The sequence below is a fragment of the Ilyonectria robusta genome (assembly GCF_021365365.1).
Source record: "Ilyonectria robusta strain PMI_751 chromosome Unknown BGZ61scaffold_1, whole genome shotgun sequence".
Lineage (NCBI taxonomy): Eukaryota > Fungi > Ascomycota > Sordariomycetes > Hypocreales > Nectriaceae > Ilyonectria > Ilyonectria robusta.
The window spans coordinates 2318100-2343419 of NW_025764435.1; the positions used below are offsets into that span (position 1 = coordinate 2318100).

The 25320-nt window shown below is 56.4% G+C and overlaps 9 protein-coding genes across 9 annotated transcripts; 2 read left to right on the forward strand and 7 right to left on the reverse strand.

The window, feature by feature from the left end:
- Positions 1-184: 184 nt before the first annotated feature.
- Positions 185-1387, reverse strand: BGZ61DRAFT_525600 (uncharacterized protein; the record flags this gene model as incomplete). Its single annotated transcript, XM_046252798.1, has 1 exon — positions 185-1387. The coding sequence occupies one exon, from the start codon at positions 1385-1387 to the stop codon at positions 185-187; it is 1203 nt and encodes a 400-aa protein (XP_046112270.1).
- Positions 1388-1714: 327 nt separating this feature from the next.
- Positions 1715-4890, reverse strand: BGZ61DRAFT_543611 (uncharacterized protein; the record flags this gene model as incomplete). The annotated part of the gene is made up of 6 exons (XM_046255253.1): positions 1715-2522; positions 2887-2969; positions 3162-3412; positions 3950-4014; positions 4106-4634; positions 4793-4890. 6 exons carry the CDS (start codon positions 4888-4890, stop codon positions 1995-1997), a joined length of 1554 nt encoding a protein of 517 aa, XP_046112271.1. The 3' UTR covers positions 1715-1994.
- A 1665-nt stretch (positions 4891-6555) lies between these two features.
- Positions 6556-8757, reverse strand: BGZ61DRAFT_336889 (fungal-specific transcription factor domain-containing protein; the record flags this gene model as incomplete). Its single annotated transcript, XM_046239003.1, has 2 exons — positions 6556-8453; positions 8598-8757. 2 exons carry the CDS (start codon positions 8755-8757, stop codon positions 6556-6558), a joined length of 2058 nt encoding a protein of 685 aa, XP_046112272.1.
- A 4758-nt stretch (positions 8758-13515) lies between these two features.
- On the reverse strand, positions 13516-14410 carry BGZ61DRAFT_16648 (uncharacterized protein). The gene has a single exon (XM_046237531.1). It carries the CDS (start codon positions 14226-14228, stop codon positions 13737-13739), a length of 492 nt encoding a protein of 163 aa, XP_046112273.1. The 5' UTR covers positions 14229-14410; the 3' UTR covers positions 13516-13736.
- On the reverse strand, positions 14380-15126 carry BGZ61DRAFT_16631 (uncharacterized protein). The gene is made up of 2 exons (XM_046237529.1): positions 14566-15126; positions 14380-14503 (listed from the first exon to the last, which is right to left on the reverse strand). The coding sequence occupies exon 1, from the start codon at positions 15040-15042 to the stop codon at positions 14593-14595; it is 450 nt and encodes a 149-aa protein (XP_046112274.1). The 5' UTR covers positions 15043-15126; the 3' UTR covers positions 14380-14503; positions 14566-14592.
- Positions 15127-16287: 1161 nt separating this feature from the next.
- On the reverse strand, positions 16288-17102 carry BGZ61DRAFT_16637 (uncharacterized protein). Its single transcript, XM_046237530.1, has one exon. It carries the CDS (start codon positions 16925-16927, stop codon positions 16415-16417), a length of 513 nt encoding a protein of 170 aa, XP_046112275.1. The 5' UTR covers positions 16928-17102; the 3' UTR covers positions 16288-16414.
- Positions 17103-19218: 2116 nt separating this feature from the next.
- Positions 19219-22158, forward strand: BGZ61DRAFT_16686 (uncharacterized protein). The gene is made up of 3 exons (XM_046237536.1): positions 19219-19326; positions 19389-19613; positions 19674-22158. Exons 1-3 carry the CDS (start codon positions 19324-19326, stop codon positions 21909-21911), a joined length of 2466 nt encoding a protein of 821 aa, XP_046112276.1. The 5' UTR covers positions 19219-19323; the 3' UTR covers positions 21912-22158.
- Positions 22159-23169: 1011 nt separating this feature from the next.
- BGZ61DRAFT_470914 (zinc-binding domain-containing protein) lies at positions 23170-23858 on the forward strand (the record flags this gene model as incomplete). Its single annotated transcript, XM_046248144.1, has 2 exons — positions 23170-23614; positions 23713-23858. The coding sequence occupies 2 exons, from the start codon at positions 23170-23172 to the stop codon at positions 23856-23858; spliced, it is 591 nt and encodes a 196-aa protein (XP_046112277.1).
- A 19-nt stretch (positions 23859-23877) lies between these two features.
- Positions 23878-25261, reverse strand: BGZ61DRAFT_438412 (superoxide dismutase). The gene is made up of 2 exons (XM_046244236.1): positions 24927-25261; positions 23878-24775 (listed from the first exon to the last, which is right to left on the reverse strand). The coding sequence occupies exons 1-2, from the start codon at positions 25135-25137 to the stop codon at positions 24141-24143; spliced, it is 846 nt and encodes a 281-aa protein (XP_046112278.1). The 5' UTR covers positions 25138-25261; the 3' UTR covers positions 23878-24140.
- Positions 25262-25320: the final 59 nt, after the last annotated feature.

The following is a 25320-nucleotide window of genomic DNA, read 5'->3' on the forward strand; positions in this document are numbered from 1 at the left end:
AAGAGATAGAGAAAAAGGTGCCGTATGTACAGTAACGAGATTGGATGTGCGCAGCACGAGGAGGGATGAGAGTGTAGAGGATAATTAGGGGGTAGGTATGGTGGAGCTCATTTAGTGCTCTGTTGTAGTTGGTTGTAGGTGGTTTCGACCATCTCGTTCGACTTGGAAGAACATGTTCACATGATCAGATCCTCGGCGTCGTCCCGGGCACGTACGGTCGCCCGCGTCGCACTTCACCCAGGTCAGCCTCATCCATCAGATCAGTAAACGTTGTGGCTCGCGTCAGCCGACGGGGCTTGACGGTACCTGGGTCCGCAAATACGTTGATGCTCTCGCTGCTGGGCTCTCGCTGCAGTTCGGGGGTGCTTGGCCGGCGACTGTAGTAGGACGAGGCTTTCATAGAGCGGATGGGTAGCAAGCGCACGTTGCCATGGCGGGGCTGTTCTTCGTCATACGGACTTAGTTGCGCAGAGTGGTTGTGGGGGGACGGGTTAGGCGAGTCGAAGGGGTTAGGAATGGAGATGCGGATTCGAGGCGGCGTAGGACTGATGCGGGTCGCGAGGGGGCTGCTCACGAGAGTTCTGGAGCCGGCGGTAGAAGAGCTAGAAGACTTGAGGATGAAGTCGGTACGGTATGAGTTGGGTTGAGTGATGGGCTCCGAGATCATGTCTCCAAATGAGGCTGTGCTGCTAGAGCCGCGTCTGTGGCTAAAAGGATGGGCGCTCTTCTCGGATTTGCTACCATCGCCCTTGTTCCGGCGACGGATACAGAGGAATACAACTATGGCGACGACGAGCAGCAGAAGGCAGCCGCCGAAAACACCACCAATGATAGACGTGGTAGCAGGGCCCGAGTTGTTGGACTTGGAGTCACCTTCCGAGTCGGCGGACTTGTTGGGTACAGCAGTAGATGACGGTGCCTCTGTTGTGGAAGCAGTCACGGTTGAGGAAGGGTTCGAGGAAGGCTCCGAGGAAGGATCTGAAGTTGACGTCGCGCTGGGCCCAGCAGTGCTGGTTGCACTGGTCTCTGAACCACTGGGAGGTGCCGTCTGGTCATCATCCATTATACACTCCTTGTCGTTGTTGCAAGTGTAACCAAAAGGGCAGCAGGTGCTATCGCCGCACTTCTCGAGCTCAACATTAAAGACGGTCGTCTTGATGGAGGCATTCGGTCGGATTGTGACGTTCTGCTCGCTGAGATTGCAAGTGATGGGCTGGATCAAGGTACAGTCGCTACCCTCGGGGCAGCACACGGCAGTAGTACCGCCCGCGAGGGCCTTGCATGTGGTGTTTTCAGCGCAGCAGAAGTTGCTTGGTAGAATGGTTGGACATGTGACTTGGTTGGCGTCACAAGAGTCGGCGCGGCCGAATATTCGGTAGGCGGGCATAGCTGAAGCAGTAGATGTACAGAGGGTTGTAGCGAGCAAGAGCTGCAAAGATATAGGGAGCTTAGACAAGGCCATGATGGCTGTCAGAACCGAGGCGGCTTGTGGGTTCGCAGTGTTGGATCACGATATGCGTGTTGGTTCTTGGTTGTTGGCTGTTGGTTGTTGAGTATCCGGGTTGGGAGCTCCGGATTCGCTAGTTGCAGATATTCGTCGATTTGATCGGAGACGGGTTCTTGGCGATCGATAGCGAGACAATAGGAGGTACAGTTCAGGTGAAAGAAGACAATGAGTTCACGGAAGACTCTTCTTTGCAAAGACGACACAGCCAGCGTGTACGACAAAGCCGGAAGGAAACGGGTGAACAATCGACTTGTTTGTTCGGCGGGGGTGAGATGAAAGGAGATGAGAAACAGAAGCAAGGACAAGAGGAACAAGAGAAACAAGAGAAACAGAGAGAGGAAGTGAACTGGGTTTGGAGAAGACGGACCCAGAGTGATCAGGGACGCGAAGCAGAAAACTGACGGACGAAGCGCGATATGATGGATTAGGCGGCAAACGAGCGGCCCCAGGCTCTCCATATGGACGTCTCGTTCCCGCCGTCAAAGACTCAGCACCGGCTCAACCGCTGTCGCCCGGAAGGCCATACTCTGCCCATCCATGGCCCGATGGGCTTGACTGGTCGTCGCATGCCATCGCTCCACGGCGCCATGGGGCGTCGACCACGAGAAGGCCCAGGCGGAGAGAGCCTCAAGGGCCAGTGGCGACGCATCTGGCCGGCGGCACTTGACACAGCGCGTGGGCAGCGAAGGGCCAGGGTGTTGCGGGAGAGGGAGACGCCGCCCAGGGCGCTGGGAATGCGGCCGGATGGAGCGCGGGCCCGTTCGATCGTGGGATGATTGGCGGCCAGGCCTCGGCCGCGGTCCCCATGACGCCGATGCAGACGCTGAGGATTGGCATCCCGTGTGAGGTGGTGTAAGTCTGGCTGGGTGCGTTTGAGAGAGAAGCTGGGGGAGCGAGCCTGACTGGCCGTGGCTAAAGCCGCGCTGTGGTTGGCTGCGTTGCAGAAATAGCCGCGCGGTGCGGCCAGGCGGCTGCTGATTGGGCCGCCGGAGGAGTCTAGCCGGGGTCCGACGGCCTAGGGCGCCCCAGGTGCCGGAGGGACACAGGCCCTATGGAGGCCTGAGGGCCAGTAGCAGGGCCTTCTGTAGCCATTTTTGGGGCATTCCAGGGCACTGCTTCTAAACCGGGACCTTTCTGGAGCGCCGGGGGCGGGCACGGGGGGGGGGGGGGGGGGGGGGCCTGGGCGCTTATGGGCACTGAAGGCCGCCCCCAATCGACCCGGTCAGACAGGCACCGTCGAATCTTCCCATGAGTACATATGACCCTGTTTGCGAATGCCCCCATCACTTGAGCCTGAGCCTGAGTGTGCCCAGAATCACAAGAGGGTGGAGAGATGTCCAAGCCTCCGCTGTTTCGACCGTCTGACCGTTTCGACCTACGACCGGACCATCCATAAGTGAGTTGTCAATCCTCATCCAATCCACCCTCAGCTTCACCGGCTGCCTCTCGACTCTCTGTTTGCCTTTCACTCATGACCAGAACCACAAAGTGGCGACACTCAACGGAATCAGGCTGCAAAATATCGGAACCGGCACATTGACCTTCCCTTCCCTGCACCGCCTCCCCATGAAACAAGGCCGTTTGTCATTGTACTTTTGACAAGTTCACCGACTGCGAACCAAGAGACAAAGAGCACAGCCGTTTCCCAACTTACACGCACACGGGCACACAATGAAACAACCGGTCGTTAAAACATGCGTATACGTAACCCATACACCATGACCCTTTGTCATCAATCGTCCCCCCGCTTGGAAACCGATTGGCAGGTAGCATCTTGCCCTTACCCGAGCTTCCATCCGATCTTCCAGCCGAACTAGGATCCAATCCGCCTCACCTTGGCCTGCGCTTCCCACACGATCCGCGGCCCGGACCCCGGCAAAAAGGAAACATCGGGGGTGGTACAGTCTATAGAACGTGAATAACGAAAACGACCCATGTAATTAATCCGGTGGCACCGGCAGGACGGTTGTGGTGACGGCGTAGAAAGAAGAAAGGGAAAAAGCCATCCTTCACATGTCTCAGCCCAACCCGCGCTACGTACACCGCCCACACACACACACACACACAATCAAAGTGCACACAATTTCCACACCGGCCTCCACAAGGTGAAGAGAGAGTCATCGTCAATCCACCGTATCCATTCATGACTCTAGTCCCCAGCCTTGACTACGAATGCGGGCCTCTTTTGAGTCATTCCACACCGTCACGCGGGAGTGCCAGCGAAGACAGAGTGAAGCGGTGCAGGGCAGGGCGGACGGATCATGGGGGGGAGGGCGTGTAAGTCGTGAAGCTATCCGGGCCTCTGGCTTCCACAGTCCGTCGGCACTGTCTTGTCGTGCTCCATCAGTTGTCTCATTTTCTGCCAGCTCAGCTCAGCTCAACTCAACCCATGCCATGCCGTGTCCCATCCTGATGCAGCTATTATAGCTCGGGCGGACACACAGACTTAATGGCACAGGCAGGTACAGGGACGGGTACAGACCTTCATAGACTAGACACCTAGACACCTAGACACGCATTATACATGGGATGAGTGCACACATGAGTGCACCGCTGTAGGTACGGTGCAGCGCTCCGCAGTGCCTGACGCAGACTTACATCCACGACAGACCGACATACGTGGTTTTCCACGACAAGCATGGAGAGCAGGCCTCGCGGGAAGCCCAATGGATGGCGCCAATTACCGCGTATTCGTACGCCCCGGAATGCACTCGCTGGACGCACTGCACTGCAGCTCGAGCCACTGTGCCTTAGGTAGTTTTCCCCCCTAATCCTGCTGATCCTGGAGGAGACAAGAAGCGATTGCCCGAACGTGCTATCCGCAGTCTGTACGAATATGCGCCGCTGTGCTGTGCGCCGCCTGTTCGCTGCTGTGCTGGCCGGATGCTGCAACTGGCGCTGCGCTACGACGCTGTCGTCTGCTGTTTTCCCCAGGACCGGCGTGGGATGATGGCGCCGGGGTGGGCTGGCGCTCTCGGATCCGACTCGCACAGCGCACACTCGCAGCGAGGCAGCATCCACGCATCTACGCATCTGCGCATCTACGGTAACAGTGGCATCTCCATCTTTTCCCAATCTGCATCTCCTATCTGCAGGGCGCAACGGCCTTTTTCTTTGCTCGTCCCGACTGTTCTAATTATGTACTGTACATGTACGTACCCTCCCGGATCCCCTTTCCATCACGCCGACCGTGCAGCGCAGCGCATCGCATCGCATCGCATCGACAAGGGCAATTGAGACAATCGCGACACCCTCACTCGCTCACAGCCAAACTCATCCACTCACCCATATTCATATTCACTCACCACGGCATTCCTCAACTCCAACGCACGCTTGCGCACATGCCAAAGGGCCTCTTTCCTCCCCCATTCCATCCTCCCCATCCCATCTTCCCCCCTCCTCAGACCATCCACTACTGCTAGTTACTGCTACTGCACGGTGCCTGCTGCTTGTCCCCTGCTGCTGATGCCCACAGCTGCTGTTCGCTGCTGTGCTCATGTACGTGGTGGTGCGATGCTGACCACCTCGCGCAAAAAGCCCACATCCAGGGTTCATCCTCTAGTACACACCGTCACACGAATCACACAATCACATACCCGACCAGGGAGTCCGTAGGGATGGGATTAACATTTACCATGTGCGGGTGTGCTACCATCCATCCACCATCCAGCCTCCCAGGGTCTCATTCCCCCAGGACCCCGGCATCCCAGTATCGTAGCATCCCAGCATCCCCGTTCCATCGGGCATGTGCTCCGCTTCCGGAGGCCATGTCCGGAGAGGAGGTGGATGGCAATCGCGGAAGAATCGTAATGTCGTAATGTATTAGCAGCCACATGCTTTTCTACCAGTCGGCCGTCGAGGCCCCAATCGCCGGTCCGTGTCACACGAGCCTAGGGAGCGGATGAGGGGATAGACGGATCGACTCGTATTCCATCGTGTAATGCATTACAGAGTGCAGAGTGCAGAATGCAGTGCAGAAATACAGTGCAGAATTGCGCGCTGTCGTGCGCCATAATCTTCTGCAAGTCTCTCTCTCCTCTGTTGCATTGCATCATGTCACTGTCGCCTTTAGGTCCAAGGTTGCGATACGTGTTTGAATGTAATGCATGTCTTGTTCGTGAGGCTATCTAAGGTAGCTACCTACCTAGCTATACATCGTCGACAAGTCATGACTTGAGAGATTTCCCTCCATTCGGGTCCGGGAGCTAGCCCATCTCAGCTCCCAGAGCTTTTCCTTGGTTTCCTAGGAATTCCTGTCCCAACCAAAAATGCATCCATCACCATACATGCCCCTCGCGCCGCCCATGCCAGATTCCTGCCCTGCGCCTGTGCCCCCATTCCCACCAAAACCCATACCATTGCCCGCCTGGTATATTAGCGAAAGCGAGCGATTTCCGAGTATTGGGACAACTCAACAATACAAGCAAAGAAAAAAGGAAAAGCATCATTCGTCGCCACGTTGTTCCTGCATATGACCGTGGCTCGGTACTCGTCGGAACCCCTCTCATCCCCCACTCATCTCTCTTGCTCATTCCATCCGTCCATCCATCCATCCATCCATCCATCCATCCATCATGCGTCGTACTCAACGCCACTGCGTCCCCGCTCCAATTTGTATTCCCAAGTGCCGAGAAGTGGTGTGTGTCCAAGTGTCGCTTCTCTGTAAACCGTTTCCTTGCTGTGCGCCTTGCGGCATCCTCTAATAAGTCCCATCCCAGTAGGTATCATTGTAAATGAATTGAAGTGCTGTAAAAGAAAAGAAATAGTTCCTCTTGGTCAACGAGGTCAAAGTAAAGAAAAGAAAAAACTCGCAGAGATTTCTGCCGAGGACAAAGGAGCATCTTTTGCTCCAAATCCTGGTCCACGGCGACTGGCAAATGCCTGCTTCGCCTTCAGAGGCGGTCCAGGCCGCTTTCATGCAGGAAAGAAGAGAAGGGGGTGTAAGTGCTGAGAGGTCCCATTGGCCTACCCAAAAACACCCTCACTCCCCTTCAAAGACCAGCTGTTGAAGATGGAGTAGAAGCAGTGCTTGGATGACTTCAGGGGCCCTAGATCAGCAAAAAGTCCCATCCCTTCATCTGCATGACATCCCGCCAGTGGATGTGCGGCTGGACCATCTCTGACGCCGTGGAGCCGGGCGTGCTAACGCCCGACATGTTATCGTTCTGCAGCCAGACCTCGTGTAAGAGGGTGGCCACACGGCCCATGGAGCCATAGTTAGCGAGGTCGCCGAGTTGCGCCAGGCGGTCATGGAAGAAGGCTCGGAAGTTGCTTCCAGGAAGACTGACAGATCCGCCAATGAGGTAGACCCAGACCAAGTTGCGGTCGAAGCCGTTGGGGCCTGAGGGGATGTGCTGGAGCACTGCTGTAAGCTTCTCAATGAGGGCCAGGTGAGACGGCTGAGTGGGGCCAAAGCCGGGTACCAAACTGCAGAGGTAGATGCGGGCAGCCAGACGGAAGGCCGCAGTCATGTTCTTAGACAGCTGCTTGGGGGAGAGGCTGCCATTGGCATTGAAGGGCATCTTGGGGCCGGTCTCGTTCATCTCAGTAAGACTGATCTGCTCGCCGAGGGCCGACACGTGCTGGCAAAGAGTGAAGTCATCCATGCCATCCTTCTTAAGCGACTCAAGGCAGGCGATCTCTGAGATGAGGTACATCACGCGGTCATCGCAGCCCATGAGCTCTCGGAGACCGAGGTGGGGGTTCACTTGTGACAGGTGCTTCTCTCGGTAGGCGTGGGCAAAAGTGGGGGATCGGCCCTTCATGGTTGCACCGAGAATATCAATCCAGGAAGTGAGAGTCATGTTGAAGGGAGTCTGAGTCGCGTTCTCAGTGGGATCCGAGACAATGCGGGGAAGGTCAAGCTTCTGCACCAGGCTAATGGCGGCCTGGAAGTGCTGGTGCCAGGGAATATCGAGAAGGCCATCGTCGAAGCGGCCGACGACGCATTGAAAGAAGATGAGGCCCAGGGTGGCCTCAAGAATCTGCTGGTGGTTCTCATCCTTCTTGAGCGCCTCGCATAGGGCCCAGATGGTGGCGTAGCGATGGCGCATGATGTCTTGGTCGACTTCCTCGCCAGTGACATTGGCGTGCGACTTCAAGTGCTGGGCCGCGATGCTAAGGCAGCAGTGCAGGTAGGCGCTGTTAGACTGCAGCGCGGGGAGGATCAGGTCAGAGCTAACCGAACCGTGCTGGTTGGACTCGAGGATGGGGAAGATGGTCGGCAGAACAAACTGGATGAAGTGTTCCAGAAGTCGCTGGTCATTCTCGTCCAGCTCAATCTGTATTTGCCTAGTGTCCGTGGAGGGGCCGTGGGAGAAGTCAAAGAAGTTGATATTAAGGGTCTCCTCGGACAGCGACTCCTTACGCTCCTGGAAGATTTGCTCTGCCCACTCGCCATCGAATGGCACAGATGACAGAATGGTGCCGGCAGGAGGCGGCGGTTGGTAGGTGCTGAAGGTGGAAATGGTCGACTCGCGGAGAGTGGGCACGTCGTTGACGAACATTTGTCGCTCAGTCTTGACATCGATTTCATACGGCGAGTAGCTGCCGAACATGATCTCGGGGTGCATGCTTGCATTGAAGGAGCCATACTCGGCACCACTGGGGGGGCTGTTGAAGTTGAAGGCGGCGGAGAAGTGAGAGTCGATGGAGGCCGACCTCGTTCGGTCGAGAGGGTCTGTGAAGGTGGCGGAAGTGGGCAGGGAGTGGCTGAGGCCAGGAGGAGAGCTCCCTACGGAGGTTGGGAGGTTGTGTGAAGACTTCTCTGAGAGCTTCTTGCGCTTAATGATGGTCTTGATGTCGTCTTTGTGCCTTCTGCGCATATCGTTGTTGCTCCACCACATGGGTCGCTTGTACTCGCACTGCAAGCCGAGGTGCTTGCATGCAGTGCACATGGGCGAACCCTCATCGCACTTCTTGCGCCGTAGTCTGCAGGTGTAGCAGCCTATACGATAGAGACAGATCTGGTCAGCAAAGGGAGCTCTGTTTGGATGTGCGGGGGCTGTGAGTGGGAGCTGCAAGTGGGAGCCGCTCGCGGGAGAGCTGTGGCATGCTCCCCTTCTCGTGTAAGTGTGCGGGGACAACTAACCTGTTCTTGAGCGGCGGTGCATCTGGGTCTTGCTCTTGGGCTTGCCATTGCTGGCTTTTGAGGCCGACTTGGCCTTGGAAGACTGAGGAGCAGCCATGTTGACTGTGTTTCCGGTTGATCGCATCATGGCGTTGCGATGGTCGGGGGGCAGCGTAGACATTTGTAGGCTGCGATGCTGGTCCGGACGGATTGGCGTGCTGGTGACCAGGAGGGGGTGCAGTGTAGACCAGTGTAGACCAGGGGGGGTGTGGCACGGTGTGAGCTCGGGTGAGGCGACACTGTGGCGTGGAGCGGATCAAAACCGGGATGGAGAAGGTCTTTGTTGCTGGGGGTCCAGGTCCTGAACCGAGCGTGGGCCAAGAGGTTGGGCGTGGAAGACTGGGCTGGAGAGTCAGGGTTGAAACTCCAGATCCAGGTTGATTAAATTAGTGTTATTTGAATGATCAGAATCGATAAGATCTGAGTCGAGTTGTAAGTGGCAGCCAGGCGTATCAAACGTCGTTGTTGGCTGCGCGTCTTTGCTGTTCGTTCGTTCGTCTGTTCGGTTCGACCGTGTGAAATTGCACAATGAATGACTGGTTCCAAGCAAGTCCGGCTTGCTGTTAACGGGAAATTTTGGGGAAGAGTCGGGAAAGGGAGGGATAGAGGAGGTCGGGAGAGGAAAGGGGATTAGAGAGAATGATAGCCTTTTGGCGACGACACTTGGAGCTTCTCACCTTGTACACAACGAAGAGAAAAGAGGGCAAAATTCAAGGGCGGTTGCGGATGGGCAAATTCTTATATCATGGCCGCTCTGCTGGCGGCCATCTCGAATCGATTCGATGATGGCTTCCCAACCTGTGTTCTATTTTTGCATCATGCACGACCGAGAGTCCATGGCACGAGAGACAGCGACTGCGCTTAGAGAGACCAATGAGGAGGGGCCGGCAAAGATGGTCTCTCTGCAAAAGAGGTGTGCCTAGTCTCCACTCTAGGAATAGATGTGCGGAAGGAGTTGGAGGGTGCGGGCCGGGGTGGTCCAAAGAGGAAAGTCGCGCATGGTGTGCTCATCTGCCCGTGGGGATACCAAGCAGCCACTCTGCGCTCGGTGGGAGGGGAGCTGCCGGCTTGTCGACCAGAGGGGGCTGGATCCTTCGGATCTAGCTCTGGACAGGGGGATATGCCAGTCCGTGACCGACGAGGCTATTCCCCTTCAGCTCGAATGGGTAGACGGCCCAACATCTACTTTGGCCTTATCAGCGCTTTTCCCACGTCACAATGCCTCGACGAAGACGGAGCAGACAGAGCCTCTGGTCTGACTTTTGAATGTAAGCAGGTCCTGGGTCTGACAGAGTGGTGGTCGCTGGGATCGATGCAACGGATCTGTACCTTGACGTTGCATTGCATCTGCGGTTGGAGCGTATACTCGGTCCGCACTTTGTACCTACGTCGTCGGATCATGCAGTAGTAGCAGCAGTATCCCCATGTCCAAAATACGATAGTCCATGGGAGCTCACCTAGGTACTGCACCTGCATGAGCGGAAGCGGTCCATGGCCCATCGGGAAGAGGGGGGACCACGGAAAACCATTCCACCAGGATAGGCCGCTAGTTCCATCCACCATTTCCTTCTCTCCCGCAAGGTCGCCCATGTCAGAACATACTGTGTCAACCTGGGAAGGCTATTCGATCGTCGTTGCAAATGCCTCATCAAACAGGCACGTCTTAGTGCGGTCATGAGTCGGTGGATTCTCGATTCACGGTTCACGGTTCACCTCCCTCCTCAGACTGGTGGGAGCCTAGGGATCGGCTAGAGCCATGATCGGAAGAAGTGCGGTTGGAGCGCTCTAGGACACAGAGCATCGTCCCAGATATCAAAGCCCATTCTTGAGCGAGCGAATAGCAAGGCCATGAGAGGCGGTCAGGCAGTAGATTGGCCGGCGGAACGGCCAAGTGGCTGACCAGACCATGCTGCAAGTGGCTGTCCGTGGCCGAGCCCAGAGCACCTTGATTGCGAATCCAGTCTCCGTCAATAAAGTCTCCGTTCAGAAGTACATGGGTCGATGGCTGCGGGGGCGAAGAGAGACGAGTGACGTCTTGGGCCGGGCAGCCGCAGAGCGGTCGGGCATGGAGCGACGACTCCGGCGAGGTCACGAGGACCGGGCATGGCCTTGGATTGGGGCTGCGAGCGGGCGCGGGAGAAGAATCGTCCTGGCGAACAGCGAGTGAGCGAGCGAGGATCCCAGGACAGCAGGCCGGGGTTGCGGCCGCTACAGCAACGCTGCACGGAGGCGACCTGTCGAGCAATGGTACGCGGGATTCTGCTGTGCGCCCGCGCAGCGAGAAGGTACCGGTGCAACCGGAGAGCAGCGTCGACGTGCGGGATGGGCTTTGTGAGCAGCGATCACAGAGCGTGGCGGTAGGGTTGTGGACACAAGAGTCGGTCGGGTGGACGACCAGGGACTGTAGTGTCGTTGAGAAAATACAGTCTGCGGGCCGTGATTCGCAGACGACGTGTGACGAAACGTTGGCTCGTGCAGAAGCGGTAGGGGCCGCGGGACCAACCGATTGTAGCGCCTGCCGCGAACAGGGATGGCCATTTTGATTGCCATCCCGGCGGGGGATCAAGATTGGCCCGTTGCTGCAGCGCCAGCTGCAGGGGTACTGACAGGGGAGCCGGGGGTTGCCAGCCAATAGCAGGTCTCAAGCCTGGTGCCCAGGGCGTCTGGCTGCCAAGTGCTAGCAGGGCCTGGCCCCTACTCCAAGCCAGGCTTGTCCCTGAAGGCCTAACTTGCCGTGACTCCAGTGCGCTACAGAGACTGCAGAAAGCGGCCGAGAGGGCATGATGGGCGAGCTAGCACCTTGGCGTCGATGTGAGAAGCCCTGAGGGGAATGGCCGATCAGTGGGATCCTAATTATTGATGCTGGGCTCTTGAGGTTTGTTGGCTCTTGCCTGCGGGGCGCCATATAGGGGAAATGATGATGCAGCGGCGGCGGCCAGCTGAGGCATCACGGCGACTTGCAAGAGGCCGGAGAGGGTGATAACGGCTTGACTTCCATGTGGTGGTGGTGGATCATGAGGAATTCTTGTCACCAGCCAGTCCAGTCGCCTATCTGGCTAGCGTATCTCGACTACTGCAAACTGAAAGCGAACCGGCCAGACCATGGAAGAACTACGATGTGCATCGTCGAAGCCTCCCACCGGACAACATGGTAGTCCTAGCATAAGCCCAGAGGCTATTCTCAACAGCCGTCATCTCGACTCCCGGACTTCCCATTACTCCGAAGCCCTGTATCTGTCACTTGTCATGGCCGAGCCCCCATGGACAAAAGGCCAGCCCTCGCATCCCTTGCAACCATGGCGTTCCCTTGCCCATCAACGCGAATCCTGGCATGGCTGGCCTCAAAGCTCACTGCCCAGGGTTCATCCATCGGCAGCTCAGTGCTTGTTGTGTCAAGCTGCGTTCCGACTGCGGTCTAGCCCACTTGCTCAAGGCTTTGCGACCAATGCGAGTCATTGGCCCCGCTCACAAGACTGCCGGCTGCTAGGGGACGGTTCCCTCTGTCACTCGTCCCCTCATCCTTGCAACTAACCTGGTAGTTTACATAGCATCACCACTAGGTTGAATCCTCCCGGCTGAGTTTAGCCCAGTATGGTGCCATTTACCCCTCATTGCCAAGACAGGCGTCCATAATTTAGCCCGGTTTAGATCTCTATTTCTGGGTTAAATTTTCAATATTTCCCTTCCTCCTCCAAACCACCCAGCCATCTCTCGGCGCTTAACATGTTTAGCGGAAATATGCAGAACAGAACGCGGGCGCTAACATGCCCCCATCCCGTCCCATCCCGTCACATCACATTGACCATCTATTTTTAATTTATGCCACATTATCACATCAATATTGGCCTAATTTGGCTGCGTTGACTCAGCTGCTAAAATGCGGCCTAAATGTAATCTGTCCCGGGCTAATTATGGAAGATCGACTCTCGACTTCTGCGTCTCCATTTGCCGTGCCGCTCCAGTCTAGTGTCGCCGCCATGTTTCCTCCTCCGATGCCCCTGTCGCCACCTTCTCATGGTCCGGTCCTTCTCAGCCGTGCGCCGTGCCGTAGCGCGTGTGCGACCAAAGCTTGCGAAGCTTGAGAAGCTCGGCAGTCTCTCTCCAGTGCGCCCCCATCCGACCCCCAGTCGCTTTCTTGGGCCATGCCCTAATCTCCCCGGCTGATCTCGACAGTTCACTCTCCGTTCGCCGAGGCTTCCGCCCTTTCTAATCCAGGTTAACATCCCGTCTCTGCATCTCGTGCAGTGATCTGCGAACAGCGTGGCTGCAAAGTTCGGCCTGCAGCCACACTCTCAAGCCCCGAATTGCTTTGTTCTGACTCTTGATACTTTATCTGGAGCCGAGTCTGAATTCCTTCCACCCGGTTTCGAAGGAATTCATACTTCCCCCCGCATGGCCGTCTTTTTACAAAGTTATGGGAGGCTGGGTCCGTCTCCCACCTTGACGCCATTTCATTGCTTGCCTTGTGTTACGCATTCTCCCGTCCGAGCTCTCCGCTATCACCACGCATCACACATCTCCGAGATCCCAGCCCTAGCATCCACGAGTTTTGACCATCCCCAGCGGCACCCTCCATTACGCCGCGACTCATCATCTCCGCACACCAGGATACGGATTGTGTGATTAGGTGATGGTGACAGAGCAAGTTGCCCACCATCTCCTCTCCGAAGACCTAGCCCTAGGTCGCGCTGGGACGTCTGAGGGTGATATCCAAGCCATCTTCATTTCAGGACCGATGATCAAGGGCTCTATCCCCATCTCGTGCCATAGCTTGGCCCCGGCTTAGATCTCAACCCGAGCTCTATCCTAGTTGGGCTTATACTATGCCGTTGAGGACACCTCGGATGGAGCTATTCTCTCCGTTGACACCCCCTCTTCTGCTGCTTACTAGTCTCGTACTGTGAACATCTTATGTCAGTAGCGTTGAAGCCGATCAAGGGTCCCCATGACCATGCCCCCTCTCTCAAGTCGATGCGAGTTCGGAATGAGAACTTGTGATGACGAGTTGCAGGATCAAGAATGAGGAACGTTGTCCGGACCGATCGAGCTCAGACCATGCCGCATCGCCTGATTCCACACTTGTCCGATGAGAGCTGAATATCATTGAGGCGATTGATGACCAGGGACCCTGCTAGCACCCGTCGTTGCAGCGAAAAAGATAATGCAACGGTCCAGCGATTGCCAAGACATATCAGATAAGCCTAACGGAGCAGATAGCTGCGTGGTGGTGGAGTATTGCGGGTTGAAGTGCGACCGGTTGAAGTTGGTTGCAAACCAAAGACAGCCCACAGAGTCCATCGAGTGTGTTCCCCTCTCTCGCTCTCTCCGGTCCCCCGCCCAGCCCCTCCCCCATCCATGCGGTTTATTCTGCGCGGGTGCATGGGGGAGCTTGTTTTTGTGTCTTGGCTGAATGGGGAATCTGCCAGACATGGCACCTCGGTCCATGACTGGACACTCCAGAAGCTGTCCACACTGCAACTGTGAATCAACCATCCACCAAAGAACGATCAGGTCGCATTGGTCCTTTATCATGTGAGGTCGTGAAGGGCCGTGTTTTCCAAAGCCATTGGCCAGCGCGGAGAAACGGGCCATCCTCTGAAAACCGTTGTGTCAAGAACGGGAAGCGAGTGGAGTTCGAAGTACTGACGAATGTCAACGACTGGGCGCATTGGCGAACTGACCAGCCTTTCGACTTGCGGAATAGCGAGCAACAAGTGCCCGCACTGTGACAAGCGGGGGTAAGCGAAAAAGAATCAAGGGCCCATGAGGGTTTGAATCCTTGACTCCTCCATCGATTGCCGTATTCGTACCTCCCTGGTCGACGATCCTCGGGTTACCCGTCGAATATTGACCGCGGGACAACAATACTTTCTCGATTTAGTTGAGGCCAGGGTATTTCCGGACGACTCGGAAAAGGTCGGTCGCTTACCAGTCTAATAATGATCAACAACGGTCACTAGGCCAAGTCTTGTGAAGGAGACTCGAAGCTGGTCCATAGATGGCCTGCCGTCTCAGTATCACGCGGACGATGTCTTTGATGAGCCAGGATAATCAATTGGATTTGCTTGCCACGGACGTCCGTGGACTCGTGGCTGCCCGACCGTCCAACGAGGCTTGGACTTGCCAAGTGAAGATCCCGATGTGAGACACCATGAGGAGAACTGTAAGACATGGCTGTTTGGCCGAGGACCGGCTTAATGTTTGTGTCTCCATCCCCAAGTAGCCGGCCGCAACAAGTAGCCACAACGTTCACGGGGCGGCGCCGTCCACGCCCGCCGCGGTCTCGCCCGGGCGGAACAGTCGGTGAAGATCCGTACAGACCGATCTCGCACTGTTTAGGCCGTGGCCTGACGGGTGAAGTCGTCGGATGCAAAGCATTTTGCACTGGGGGGGGCTGGCCAGGCATGCACAGCAAAGCGGGAACGAGGCATTAGCCTGCGACGGCGCAAAAAGCCACTTCCTCGCCGCCTCAAGCCTCGCTGCTCACTCCACGTTTGTTTCTCTTCGCCGAGGCAGAGAAACGCAGGGATCCAGGGCTCAGAAGCTAGGCACTTGTCACACACGGAAGAAGGCTAGAGGAACCGCACGGTGCAAGGACAGGGCGTGGCAAAGGCACGGGCAGAGCATGGGGAGGGATCAGCGAGAGCCAGACCAGGGCGGACGGGAAACCCCGCAGCATTACGATTGACGGGCATTAGACCAATCGACGGCTCGAAACAGAACGTCATCGTGTGATTGGATCTAAAGTAAATTGTCGCATTGTTGTGCACCGAATCGCACGAGGCCGCTATCAACACAAAACATCCAGGTACCTAAGGTAGTAGGTTGCCTGGACTCGACTAGTCGACTTGACTCGTCATCAATGCCAGGCAACTCGGCGTGACTTTTGGCTTTGGCGGAAATTGAGTCTCATTGATGGACGGTGATGTGATGGCCAATGGTCCAGAGCATGTGCCACTCCCACTCCCACGCCAAGGTGTCGTGATTCGGGGCAAAGGCCAAGAGGGCGATAAGACTGAAGCCGCGTCTCGATGTCCTACCCTACAACTACCCTGGAGGCCATCTGGTGAACAAGTCTGAATTGTAGATAGATGTCCATGTTGCACTGTCAGTCTGTTTGCGGGCTGTGAGCGCACAGTACGAAGTAGTCTGGTGCAGCGCCCAACGCAGGGCACCGCTCCACGCCTTCACCCCTCCCATGACGCCGGTGGCAATCGCAGCCACACTGTACTACGCACGTAGTACGACAGTGCGTAGTACGACATGATGGCTATAATCTCAACCCCGCTAGATCTCAATGCTTTGCGACATTCTAGTGTCACCTCGCATCTCCATCTCTAGCGATGTGTCCATACACCCACAACCACAAGAGGCTGGCTCACCTGCCATCCACCCTCTCATCCGAAGGATTAATTATCCCGTCAACCAACCAGACCCAGCCCCCCTCCCCCATCAGGCTGTTCACCATTCAAACGAACCACCTTGTATCTTATCACAGATACGATGCAGCGGGTTGCCAACTTAGAACGAGGCTTACTCACCGTTACCGAGCTAGCCAAGCTCCAATGTGATCAAGCGTGCGCAAGCTCAAGATCGCAACATGCGCCTCTGGGGTGCGTGCTAATCACTGCACCACCCCACTGCTTAGCTTTAGAGCAAGGTGAGGAGGTGGAGGCAATCGCAAACCTGTCACCGGTTTCCGTTGACCGCTATCTGGCATGAAGGACGATTGCGAGCTGCTGGTCATGTGAGGGCGCCCGATCGTCGCTGGCCCCAGGTCACACGGAAGATGCGACGGGCAGAGGGTCTTGAACTGACCGCCTGAGAGGCCACATCGTCGAGGCCTCCAGGGGGGCGAAGTGGGCGATGGAGAAGATGAGCCAGAGGAACAAGATGAGGCGAAGGAAGAGATACAGCCAGAGCCAACGAAACGCGGCCGCATCTACCCGCCCAAATGTCGCGAAGCAGAGATGGCGGTGATGGGCCACCGGCTCGATCACAGCGAAAGGGAACAAGGTGTGAGGGAGGAACCCGGTCCGTCCCACTGGTCCTCCCGAGGCATATCCGAGTGCCCGCGCGTGCCACCACTGTATGGTCAAGATGGCATTGAAAAAGGCGATTGGCTTCTTCAACGGTGAGGGGTTAGGCCTCGCCCACCACATTTCGCTCCACGGCACTGCCAGATCAGGCAAGCGACGACGGGACGATGTGGGCTGAGGAAACAAGAGAGAACTGGGGCAGCTTTTACAAGGAACTCGCAGGGTCTCGTCGGGCCTCACAGAGCTTCGCATGGGACTGACAGAGAGGGTGGGGGGCCATCACCTTGACGGGTCCAGGGACATAGTGATGAGCACACCACGGCGCAGACAAACAGAGAAGAGGCAGGGAAGCGAAGTGGAAACATACGATCAAATCTGGGTCTCGCGCTTGCTGTCACCGGCAATTCCCCAACGTCTAGCCCGGCCCGGCGAGGAGCGTACACGTCGTGACCTAGGAGGCCGACTTTTTCTGCCTCCATCCTGTTTCTCGCTTCCCTGCGATCGGTCAAGTCAAGATCCTTGACGTATTAGTTGAGGCCCGACGTTTGGTGACTGATCTGGCTGTGGCGGGGGCTGGGACTAAAGTGCCGTGACTCAACATTATGGGCCCAAGTCACAACGGCTTCCGGCCGCCGGTCCCACAGCCGAAGGCTCTGCACGGCAATAGTCGCAACTTTGCATTGAATGGGAGAAAGGCAGAGGGTGCGATGGCGGTTTATGTATCGATCTCAGACACTGGATGGGATGTAAGACGGGATGTAAGACAGAGAGCGACAGTTGGAAGGCTAATATGCGGAGACGCTTCACAGTTACACTCGACCGCAACGCCAACGCAACGCAACGCAACGCAGCGCACACACAGACTTACACATGCTTTCAAAGATCGCACTTTATTATTAGGCGCGCAACTTACAGGATGCAGGGGCATCGCAATGCACTCACACCCGCAATTGCAACCGCAACTGCAACCATGACACGGACGGCAACGGCGGCCGCAAGTCCGTTGGCCATCTACACTGCCGGTCCTAAACCATGTAAACGCTGTATGCACAACTCGGCCGTTGGGGGCCCCCGCTGGAATGAGAAAGGTAAAAAAAAAAAAGAAGAAGAAAAAAAGACACCAATTCAGATTTTCACTCTGCATGGGGACGACGGGGGACTTTCTTCTCCAGGCTTGACTTTACAAGATGCCTGTCGATGGTTGCCGAGGCGGGCCATGGAGGAGGGCGACCCTTGTCGACGCGGACTCAAAGGTGGTGAAGAGGTGGAGGAGAGTTCCAAAGCTGCAGAGCGGGAATCGACTAGCCTTGACTCGAAGGACTCGACTCGACTCGACTCAACAAAGGGCATGGACAAGGGTTACAAAGAGGGTTGAGGGTTGTCATGGGGGCCATGGGTGCCATGCCATGGGTGTCATGGGCGTCCATCCCTCCAACTGACGCCCACAGGCCACAGGGGCCACGGGCGACATGCTAGCAGATCACGGCGCTTAGACGCCGCTATATTTGGCGGGGTGCTGGAGCTAGGGCTGGTCGGGGCTAAGGTCGGTGGTAGCTAGGCCAATCACAGGCCGCAGGTTGCCCGAGACATGGCCTCCGCGCATCCGCGATCCCAGTCGGTCGTGGTCCTTTAGCATCGACATCAACCGTCTGGCACCGAGGCCATCACCCAGCACCCAGCGCCCAGCACCCAGCATCCCATACGCGGCGATGCTGTGTATTCCCTTCCAGCAGAGGCTCTCCACCGAGGCGTGGGGCGCAGGTCGTGGGACGTGACTGGGCCTGCAGCCATGTTTTCATGGGCCCAATCCCTCCCGCCCAGTTTGGCGCCACATGCCCAAAAGGCCTCGCTGTGAGAGACTCACTCCTCCAGCCCCCAAGCTTCCGCCGTCTGCGATGCGCATCACGACCCACGGCGTGCAACATGACGACTCTCTCGCCTCCCACCACCCCCCGGTCGGGGCGTTGGTTTTCGCTGCGGCCCTCTGCAGCTCTGCTAACTAGCTGCTGCTGGCCGGTGTGATGTCCATGCTGCTCTGCTGCCCCCTCAGAAGAACCCTACACACCCTACTGCGTACCCCTACTCTGTCTCTCTCCCGAAGGAGGCAGGGTTCTAGGATCTGGCCGAATGCGACCTGGCGACCACAACACCCCCATCTTTCTATCCCTCCTCGTCCCCTCCCCCTCCCCCATCCAGCAGCAACTCACTGGTCACTCGTCACCCATTCCACTGCTATTCTCGTCTCCGCTACCGCTGCCGCTGCCGCTACCGCCGCCGCTACGCCTACCGCTCCCGCCAGTGCTGGCTCCCTCGCTACGTCGCTCTCCGTCTCAGGCCTCGAGATATAGTGCGTACATAACGTCCCGTAGCCGCCCGCTGCCCGCCCCGATCCCCTCCTCCCATGTTTTGCGACCTTTGTACTATCCCCGAACCCTCACGAGTTTTGTTTCCTTAAACTCTTCGGATCTCATTTATTGTGTTTCACGGCGTCTAATCCCGTCCTCTAGAAAACATCCAGTGCCGGCAACGGCCCCCCCAGACCAGAAAACAACATCGTCAACAGTAATCAGCAACAAAGTGCACAAGGACCCTCCAGTCCAGGAGACTGGTGCCCTGCAGCCTGACAACAATCACCAGAAAAACCAAATATGGTATGTCTCAGCCCAGAATCCACCTCGTCGTGGCTGCCAGGACGAACTAACTCTGTTTTCAGGAATACACATACTATAACCCCGGCGAGCGCCGGACGTACCAAGAAATGCGACAGAAACCCGTCCTGCGGGATACCTTCTTCAGCCTCAAGAACGATTCACAACTGGACCGACCAACATCAGTAGCTACCGAATTTGTCGACACTGATTGGGATGAGGAGGAGGAGGTGGAGATCGTGAGCGACGTTGAGGAAGACGACAACTCTCCTCGCCTGAGTGTGCAATCGGTACGTGTTTCGCTTGACTTTTAGTCGTTGTTGGTCCTCTTACTAACCGTGCATCTGCAGTCGGGACAACCCAGTTTTACCACCGTCTCTTCCTACGATGAGGTACCCACGCCGAGGTCGAGCAGGAGTCAGGAGGATGCATACATCCACTACTCCCCCAAGCAGGTCGAGGGTCCCCGAGGGCCGCATCTGTTCCGCAGCTCGACCGACAACAATTCCTTCGACGAGGACATTGTCTTGACCCTCTCGCCCATCACCCCCAAGGTACCGACCCGAGGCATTGCTGACCTTCTTGCCCAACCGCAAGTGCCCCGTCGCAACAGCCCCTTTCAGTATACCCATGAGGAGCTCGACACATCGACCCTCCCAGAATGGTCTCCGGAGATGGTCGCCCAGTCCATGCTCAATGCTGGCATTGAGCTCTCAATGGCAGACCGGTTTATGGAGAATGACATCAACGGTGCCATCTTAATTACTTTGAAGTTTGAGGACCTGCGGGAACTCGACATTCAGTCCTTCGGCATCCGAACCAAGGTCTGGCACCAGATCCAGGCGTTGAGGGACAGCCGACCAGTGTCCCCCCGGCCAGAGACGCCCATTGAGGATGCGCCAAGCCGGGAAGCCAAGAGGGAATCCCGCAAGAAGAAGGACAGCCACGGTCCCCAGCACCGCCAGAGCAGCAGGCGAAGGCAAAGGAAGAACAGGAACCACTCCCACGATGACATCACCCCAATGGAGTCGGTGTCCATCATCGGCATCGAGCAGGTCATCCCGAAGCCGCACTACTGCTCCAAGGGCGAGAACTGCACCAAGTGGAAGAAGCAGCAGGCCCTCATCCGAGCCTTCAGGAAAGAACACCCCAATGTCGACATGAACACCGTAGGCACCGTCATGATTGGCGATGCCGGCAACCCGGACACGGCCCGAGCCATTGACCCCATCGAGACGCTGCGTCCCGTCTCGGATGCCGTGCCTTCGGTCGTCGCCTCTTCCGACGTCCTTGGACCCGGCGCCCTGCCTGCGTTCCAATACCTCCAAGAGGCAACTCTACGCAGCTTCCAGGAGCGGGATCCTCAGGACAACGTCCGACAGTTCCTGAGCTTCCAGCACCAAGAGCACGTGGACGACTGCAACGATGTCCCTCCCACACCTCCCTGGCAGGCCAACCCGGGGGTCCAGGCTCCTCACCACGGCCTGCGCCGTCTCCCCCGGCTGTCCATCCCGAACAAGCCTCCGCCTCCACGGGTGATGCCGCCGCGCGCTGCGACCGTCCCTCCTCCACAGCAGCACGCACAGCAGCAGCCACCGGTGCAACAGAACAACTTCGCCCCCTACCGCATGGACAAGGCCGACCCTATGTCCCCCGACCTGGAGACCCCGACGAACCCCTACCGCTTCGGTACTCCCTTCTCGGAGCTCGATGTCCCTGTCACCGCTGTCCCCATTGGCCCTGTGGCTCGCGATGTTTCCCAGTCTGTGCCCCCTGACATGAGCTTTCGCACATCCCCCATCCACGCCAACCCGGCCCCTCCCCGTTGCCAGTCTCGCGCTTCTGGTCGCCGCCCTTCGTTCCCCGTTCTTCCTGCCTTGTCGGAGAACAAGCCCACTCTCGCCCACCGCCCTGCTCTCAAGGCCCCATCTCCCAAGTCTCCCCGAGCCTCTGTCCGTTACCAGCAGCCCCTTCAGGCCCCTCCCCGTGCCAACTACCCTTGGTCTCCCATCGAGCGTACCAACTTTGAGAAGGCCATTCCTCCCATGCCTTCCCAGCAGGCTCCCGCCGCCACGGCTGACCTTGCCAATGGCGTCACCCACCAGGGCCCCATGAAGAAGCGCAAGACGCGTATGCTCCGTCATGAGTGGAATGACGGATACTTCACCCTCAAGGGCACCCGCTTGAACATGCACAGGGATGTCACTGAGGTGGACCGCACGCTTGAGTATGTCGACATTGACGACTACGCCATCGCCTGCTCTAGCCTCGCCTCCACCTCCAAGCTAAGCGCCGCCTTCAAGGCCGTTCACTTCAGTCACAGCCGTGAGAAGAGCGACCCCGGTGCATTCAGCTTCCAGCTCATCCCCCAGGACAAGAACACTGCTCGTCTCCGCAAGCGCGAGAGCGCCCTCAATGCCACTGGTGGCATCCCCGCTGAGGGTGTCAACGGCACCGGCAAGACTCACCACTTCGCCGTCAAGAGCCGTGACGACCGCATCGACTGGATGCGAGAGCTCATGCTGGCCAAGGCTCTCAGGCAGAAGGGCGAGGGTTTCGAGATCAGTGTCAATGGCAACATGATCTAGACACCTCTACACTCCACACTCTGCCTCCACCTTTTCAACTGCGCAATTCCCTCGCACTCCTCTAGTTCGAGTATCACCTCTATGTACTCCCATTCTCTGTTGAACGGCCCTATCATGGGGTCCGTCAGCATTCTCACATGTAACGGCCTCTTTTTTTTTTTTTATGTTTGCGCATGTTTCTTCTTTCATGGGTTTTGGTGTTTGCACTTTTCAGAACTTGAACGACAGACATGCAGATACTCAAACTACGGCTCTCTCGCGGGATGCACGCATAGCGAATTGGTGATGGGGCTCGAGATGAGCAGCTTTTTATATGGGATTTCTTTGATTTTATAGGGAATTGGGCTGTTTTTCATCGTTTGGTTACGACGGTTTTTGGCTTTGATGTTATACCACCACACTCAAACACACTCTCTTGCGGGATGTGACGACCGGGATACCAATTTAGCTTTCTTGCATTTTTACGTAGGGTAGTATCAGGGATAGGACGGAAATGAAAATGAACTTGTTAGGTAGAATCAAATTTGCTCCTCAGGATAAATTGTGTTTTTTCTCTGAACTTGTGACACCTGACCGTTTTGATTGTAAGCCTTTGTTCATCGACCAGTTGTTGTTTCCAACGTCAACAACACCGCTCACCAGAAGTAACGTCCTACCCCAAATCAAATTATTTCCACAAATATATGATTAGCCATCAATAGTGGCTGTTAGATAAGTTAATTTAATAACATAACAACCTAAACATACCTTGGTCTAGGTGTAATTCCAACGTAGCAACCTACCCTATAACTCAGCACAATGGTCTTAGTACACTCGGGTTCAGAAATGTTTTCAACAAACCGCATACACTACATTGAACTCCGCTTAGCAGGAGGTAGAAGACATGAATATAACAAACCTCGAACCCTCACTGGCCGCCAGGTCACCAATCACATATATGGCCTGCGCTTCGGTAATCAGTTAGCTCTTTAGACGCCATTTGTCCTATTGAAAGAAATCGCACGGCGTTAAACATCACAATGCAAATACCAAATCACACATGGTAGGCCTCCCGCATGACAAACATGGCAGCAGAACAAGCCCATGCTATAACAACTTCCAGGTGCTCTCCTTTTTCATCCTCCATGCTCTCTCTTCACCCTGAACACACACTCCCATTCTCATTATTCGATTCATACTCCTTGCTGAGTTATCCTGCCTACATCGTCATTCAGGCACGAATTCATCGTGGGTACCAGTCTGTGGTATCATTTCGATCATGCCGAGAAACAACTCGTGGAAATGGTCGATGTATCCCAAGTTACATGCCAATGTATCGCGACTTCTCAAAAAAGCCGACCTCCAGTTCGAGTTCAACGATGTCGACGACGACAAAACATGCACCGAAGCGTATGACACAAACGTGATGGGGAAATTCACTTGCAACAATCACAAGTGCAACTGCAATGGGTGGTCAAGCAAGAAGATCGCAATTACCATACGAATGTACCAGGACAAGCGATACAACGCCAGAGTATACAGCCAGCACTGCAAGGCTTGCAACACCCCAAGCCGACCATACCTGGACACAGAGTCGTACGCGGATCGGGTAGCATATCGCATCAAGAAGTGGAATGGGGTAGACGTAGATCCGCCTCCCTTCTCCCGCAATTCTGGCGGCAAACATGAGACGGACCTCTGCGAGGGATGCAAGGCTGGCCATTGTACTTATCTAACCTCCCAGAGTTAGGGTGAAGCGGAGTGTCTGGTCAATCAATGAGGGTAAAAATCTATGTATTCCTCTGACTTTTGACCTTGAAAGTACACGCGGATCTGTTCGCATGTACTGCTCCGTTTCTCCCGCTCGATATCACTACGAGGCGGGATGAAGCCAACTCGGGATCTCGTCTGCTCTCCCACCTCCAACCTGGTAACAGTTGGATTAGTAGCTGGACCGATGACAATTAGTAAATCCCCAGTGTTGTATGTTTATAAACTTTTTGTATTTTTTTTTTATGCTGGTTGGCGCAACCCTGTTGTTGAGGTATTTCGACGTTGCAGAATGAATGGGTGGACTTGGACAACTAGGACAACTTCTGAGTCTGGATACTGTACTATCACATCAAATGGTACATTTTTTCCGCCTGTATATGCAGAGAGTACAATTATCTTACAAATGCCTCTCCCAACCGATCTACTCTTGTCCAGTGCCGTCACATCGTATCCTAGTGGTCTTCCTTCTTTTTCACGTTATTCTGTCGCCGACTTGAAATCGGGACGTTGGATACCTGAACGCTGAGCAACCTTCTCCCAGTCAATTAGGTTCCACCATGACTCGGCAAAGGCCATCTTGCCGCCCTGGCCACCGGCGCCGACGCCCCAGTCGAGCAGCCAGGCGTGTTCCCAGGTGTTGAGGCACAGAAGGGGCTCGAGCTCGATACCACCGGGGGGTAGGTCACCATCTCGCCTGCGGGAGCCCTGAATTTGGTTGCGGAAGTAGGGCTTGGCGGAGCCATCCTTGCCGACGGTGTTCATGTCGGTGCCCTGAGCGCGCCAGTGGGCGCCGGGATAGGGAGAGCCGGCGAGGTAGGTGGGCAGGAGGCGGTACTCGCCGGGGCCGGCCTTGACGAGCCAGAGGAAACCGGGGCCGAACATGGCGGAGGCGGTGATGACGAATTCGCGGCGGAGGGTCTCGATGGACGAGAAGGAAGCCTCGAGCTCGTGGCGGAGGGCATCGGGCATCGGGGTGCCGGTGGGGGAGATGCCCTGGAAGAAGAAGTGGTTGTTGTGGGCCATGGAGGCATAGTTGAAGATGGGGGCCTGGTTGGGCTCGCGGGAGGTCATGAGGGCAATGGTCTTGGTGTCCTTGTCCTCGAGCTCAGTGCCTGGAGAGGAATTGAGGGTTAGTAGGCGCGGGTGGCAATCGTGGGACAATGGTGGGAGAGCAAGTCGAACCACCTCAGTGCATCTGGTCGTGGATTGCAAGAGGCATTGTCGCCTGCACAGGCGGCATTTGGGCGCGGAGAATAGACGTACCGACAGTGAGGGCATTGAGCTTCTCGACCATCAGCTTCATGTACTCGGTCCAGGCGATGTTGAAGCCGCCGGGGCTCATGAGGTTCGGCACGCCCTCGGAGTAGTCGTGCGGCAGCTGAGGCACGTTGTGCAGAGAGCGGCGGGCATTGACGGTGGTGCGCAGGCCGAGGCCAAAGGCCAGGCGGGGGGCTCTTAGTCGAGGTCGGATCATGATGGGCTGTGAGGACCACAGGGGGGACGTGTGGTTGTTGGTCGTGGACTCGTTCGGGCGTCGAGTCGTGGGCTTTCGCGATGCGGATGAGGCTTCGACTTTTTTGGCGGTCCGTTGATTGGATTGGCCTTAGTTGTGAGGCAGCTTGGCCTGCGGGGGGTACGTACCTGGACGCTCGGGGTT

Bases quoted from the DNA above. Each gene is read 5' to 3' on its own strand.
- BGZ61DRAFT_16648 (XM_046237531.1), bottom strand. From the start codon at position 14,228: ATGGCCCGTTTCTCCGCGCTGGCCAATGGCTTTGGAAAACACGGCCCT.
- BGZ61DRAFT_16631 (XM_046237529.1), bottom strand. From the start codon at position 15,042: ATGCCTGGCCAGCCCCCCCCAGTGCAAAATGCTTTGCATCCGACGACT.
- BGZ61DRAFT_16637 (XM_046237530.1), bottom strand. From the start codon at position 16,927: ATGCGAAGCTCTGTGAGGCCCGACGAGACCCTGCGAGTTCCTTGTAAA.
- BGZ61DRAFT_16686 (XM_046237536.1), top strand. The intron at 19,614-19,673 runs GTACGTGTTTCG...GTGCATCTGCAG, and splicing joins CTCGCCTGAGTGTGCAATCG to TCGGGACAACCCAGTTTTAC.
- BGZ61DRAFT_438412 (XM_046244236.1), bottom strand. From the start codon at position 25,137: ATGATCCGACCTCGACTAAGAGCCCCCCGCCTGGCCTTTGGCCTCGGC. The intron at 24,776-24,926 runs GTACGTCTATTC...ATTCCTCTCCAG, and splicing joins GCTCAATGCCCTCACTGTCG to GCACTGAGCTCGAGGACAAG.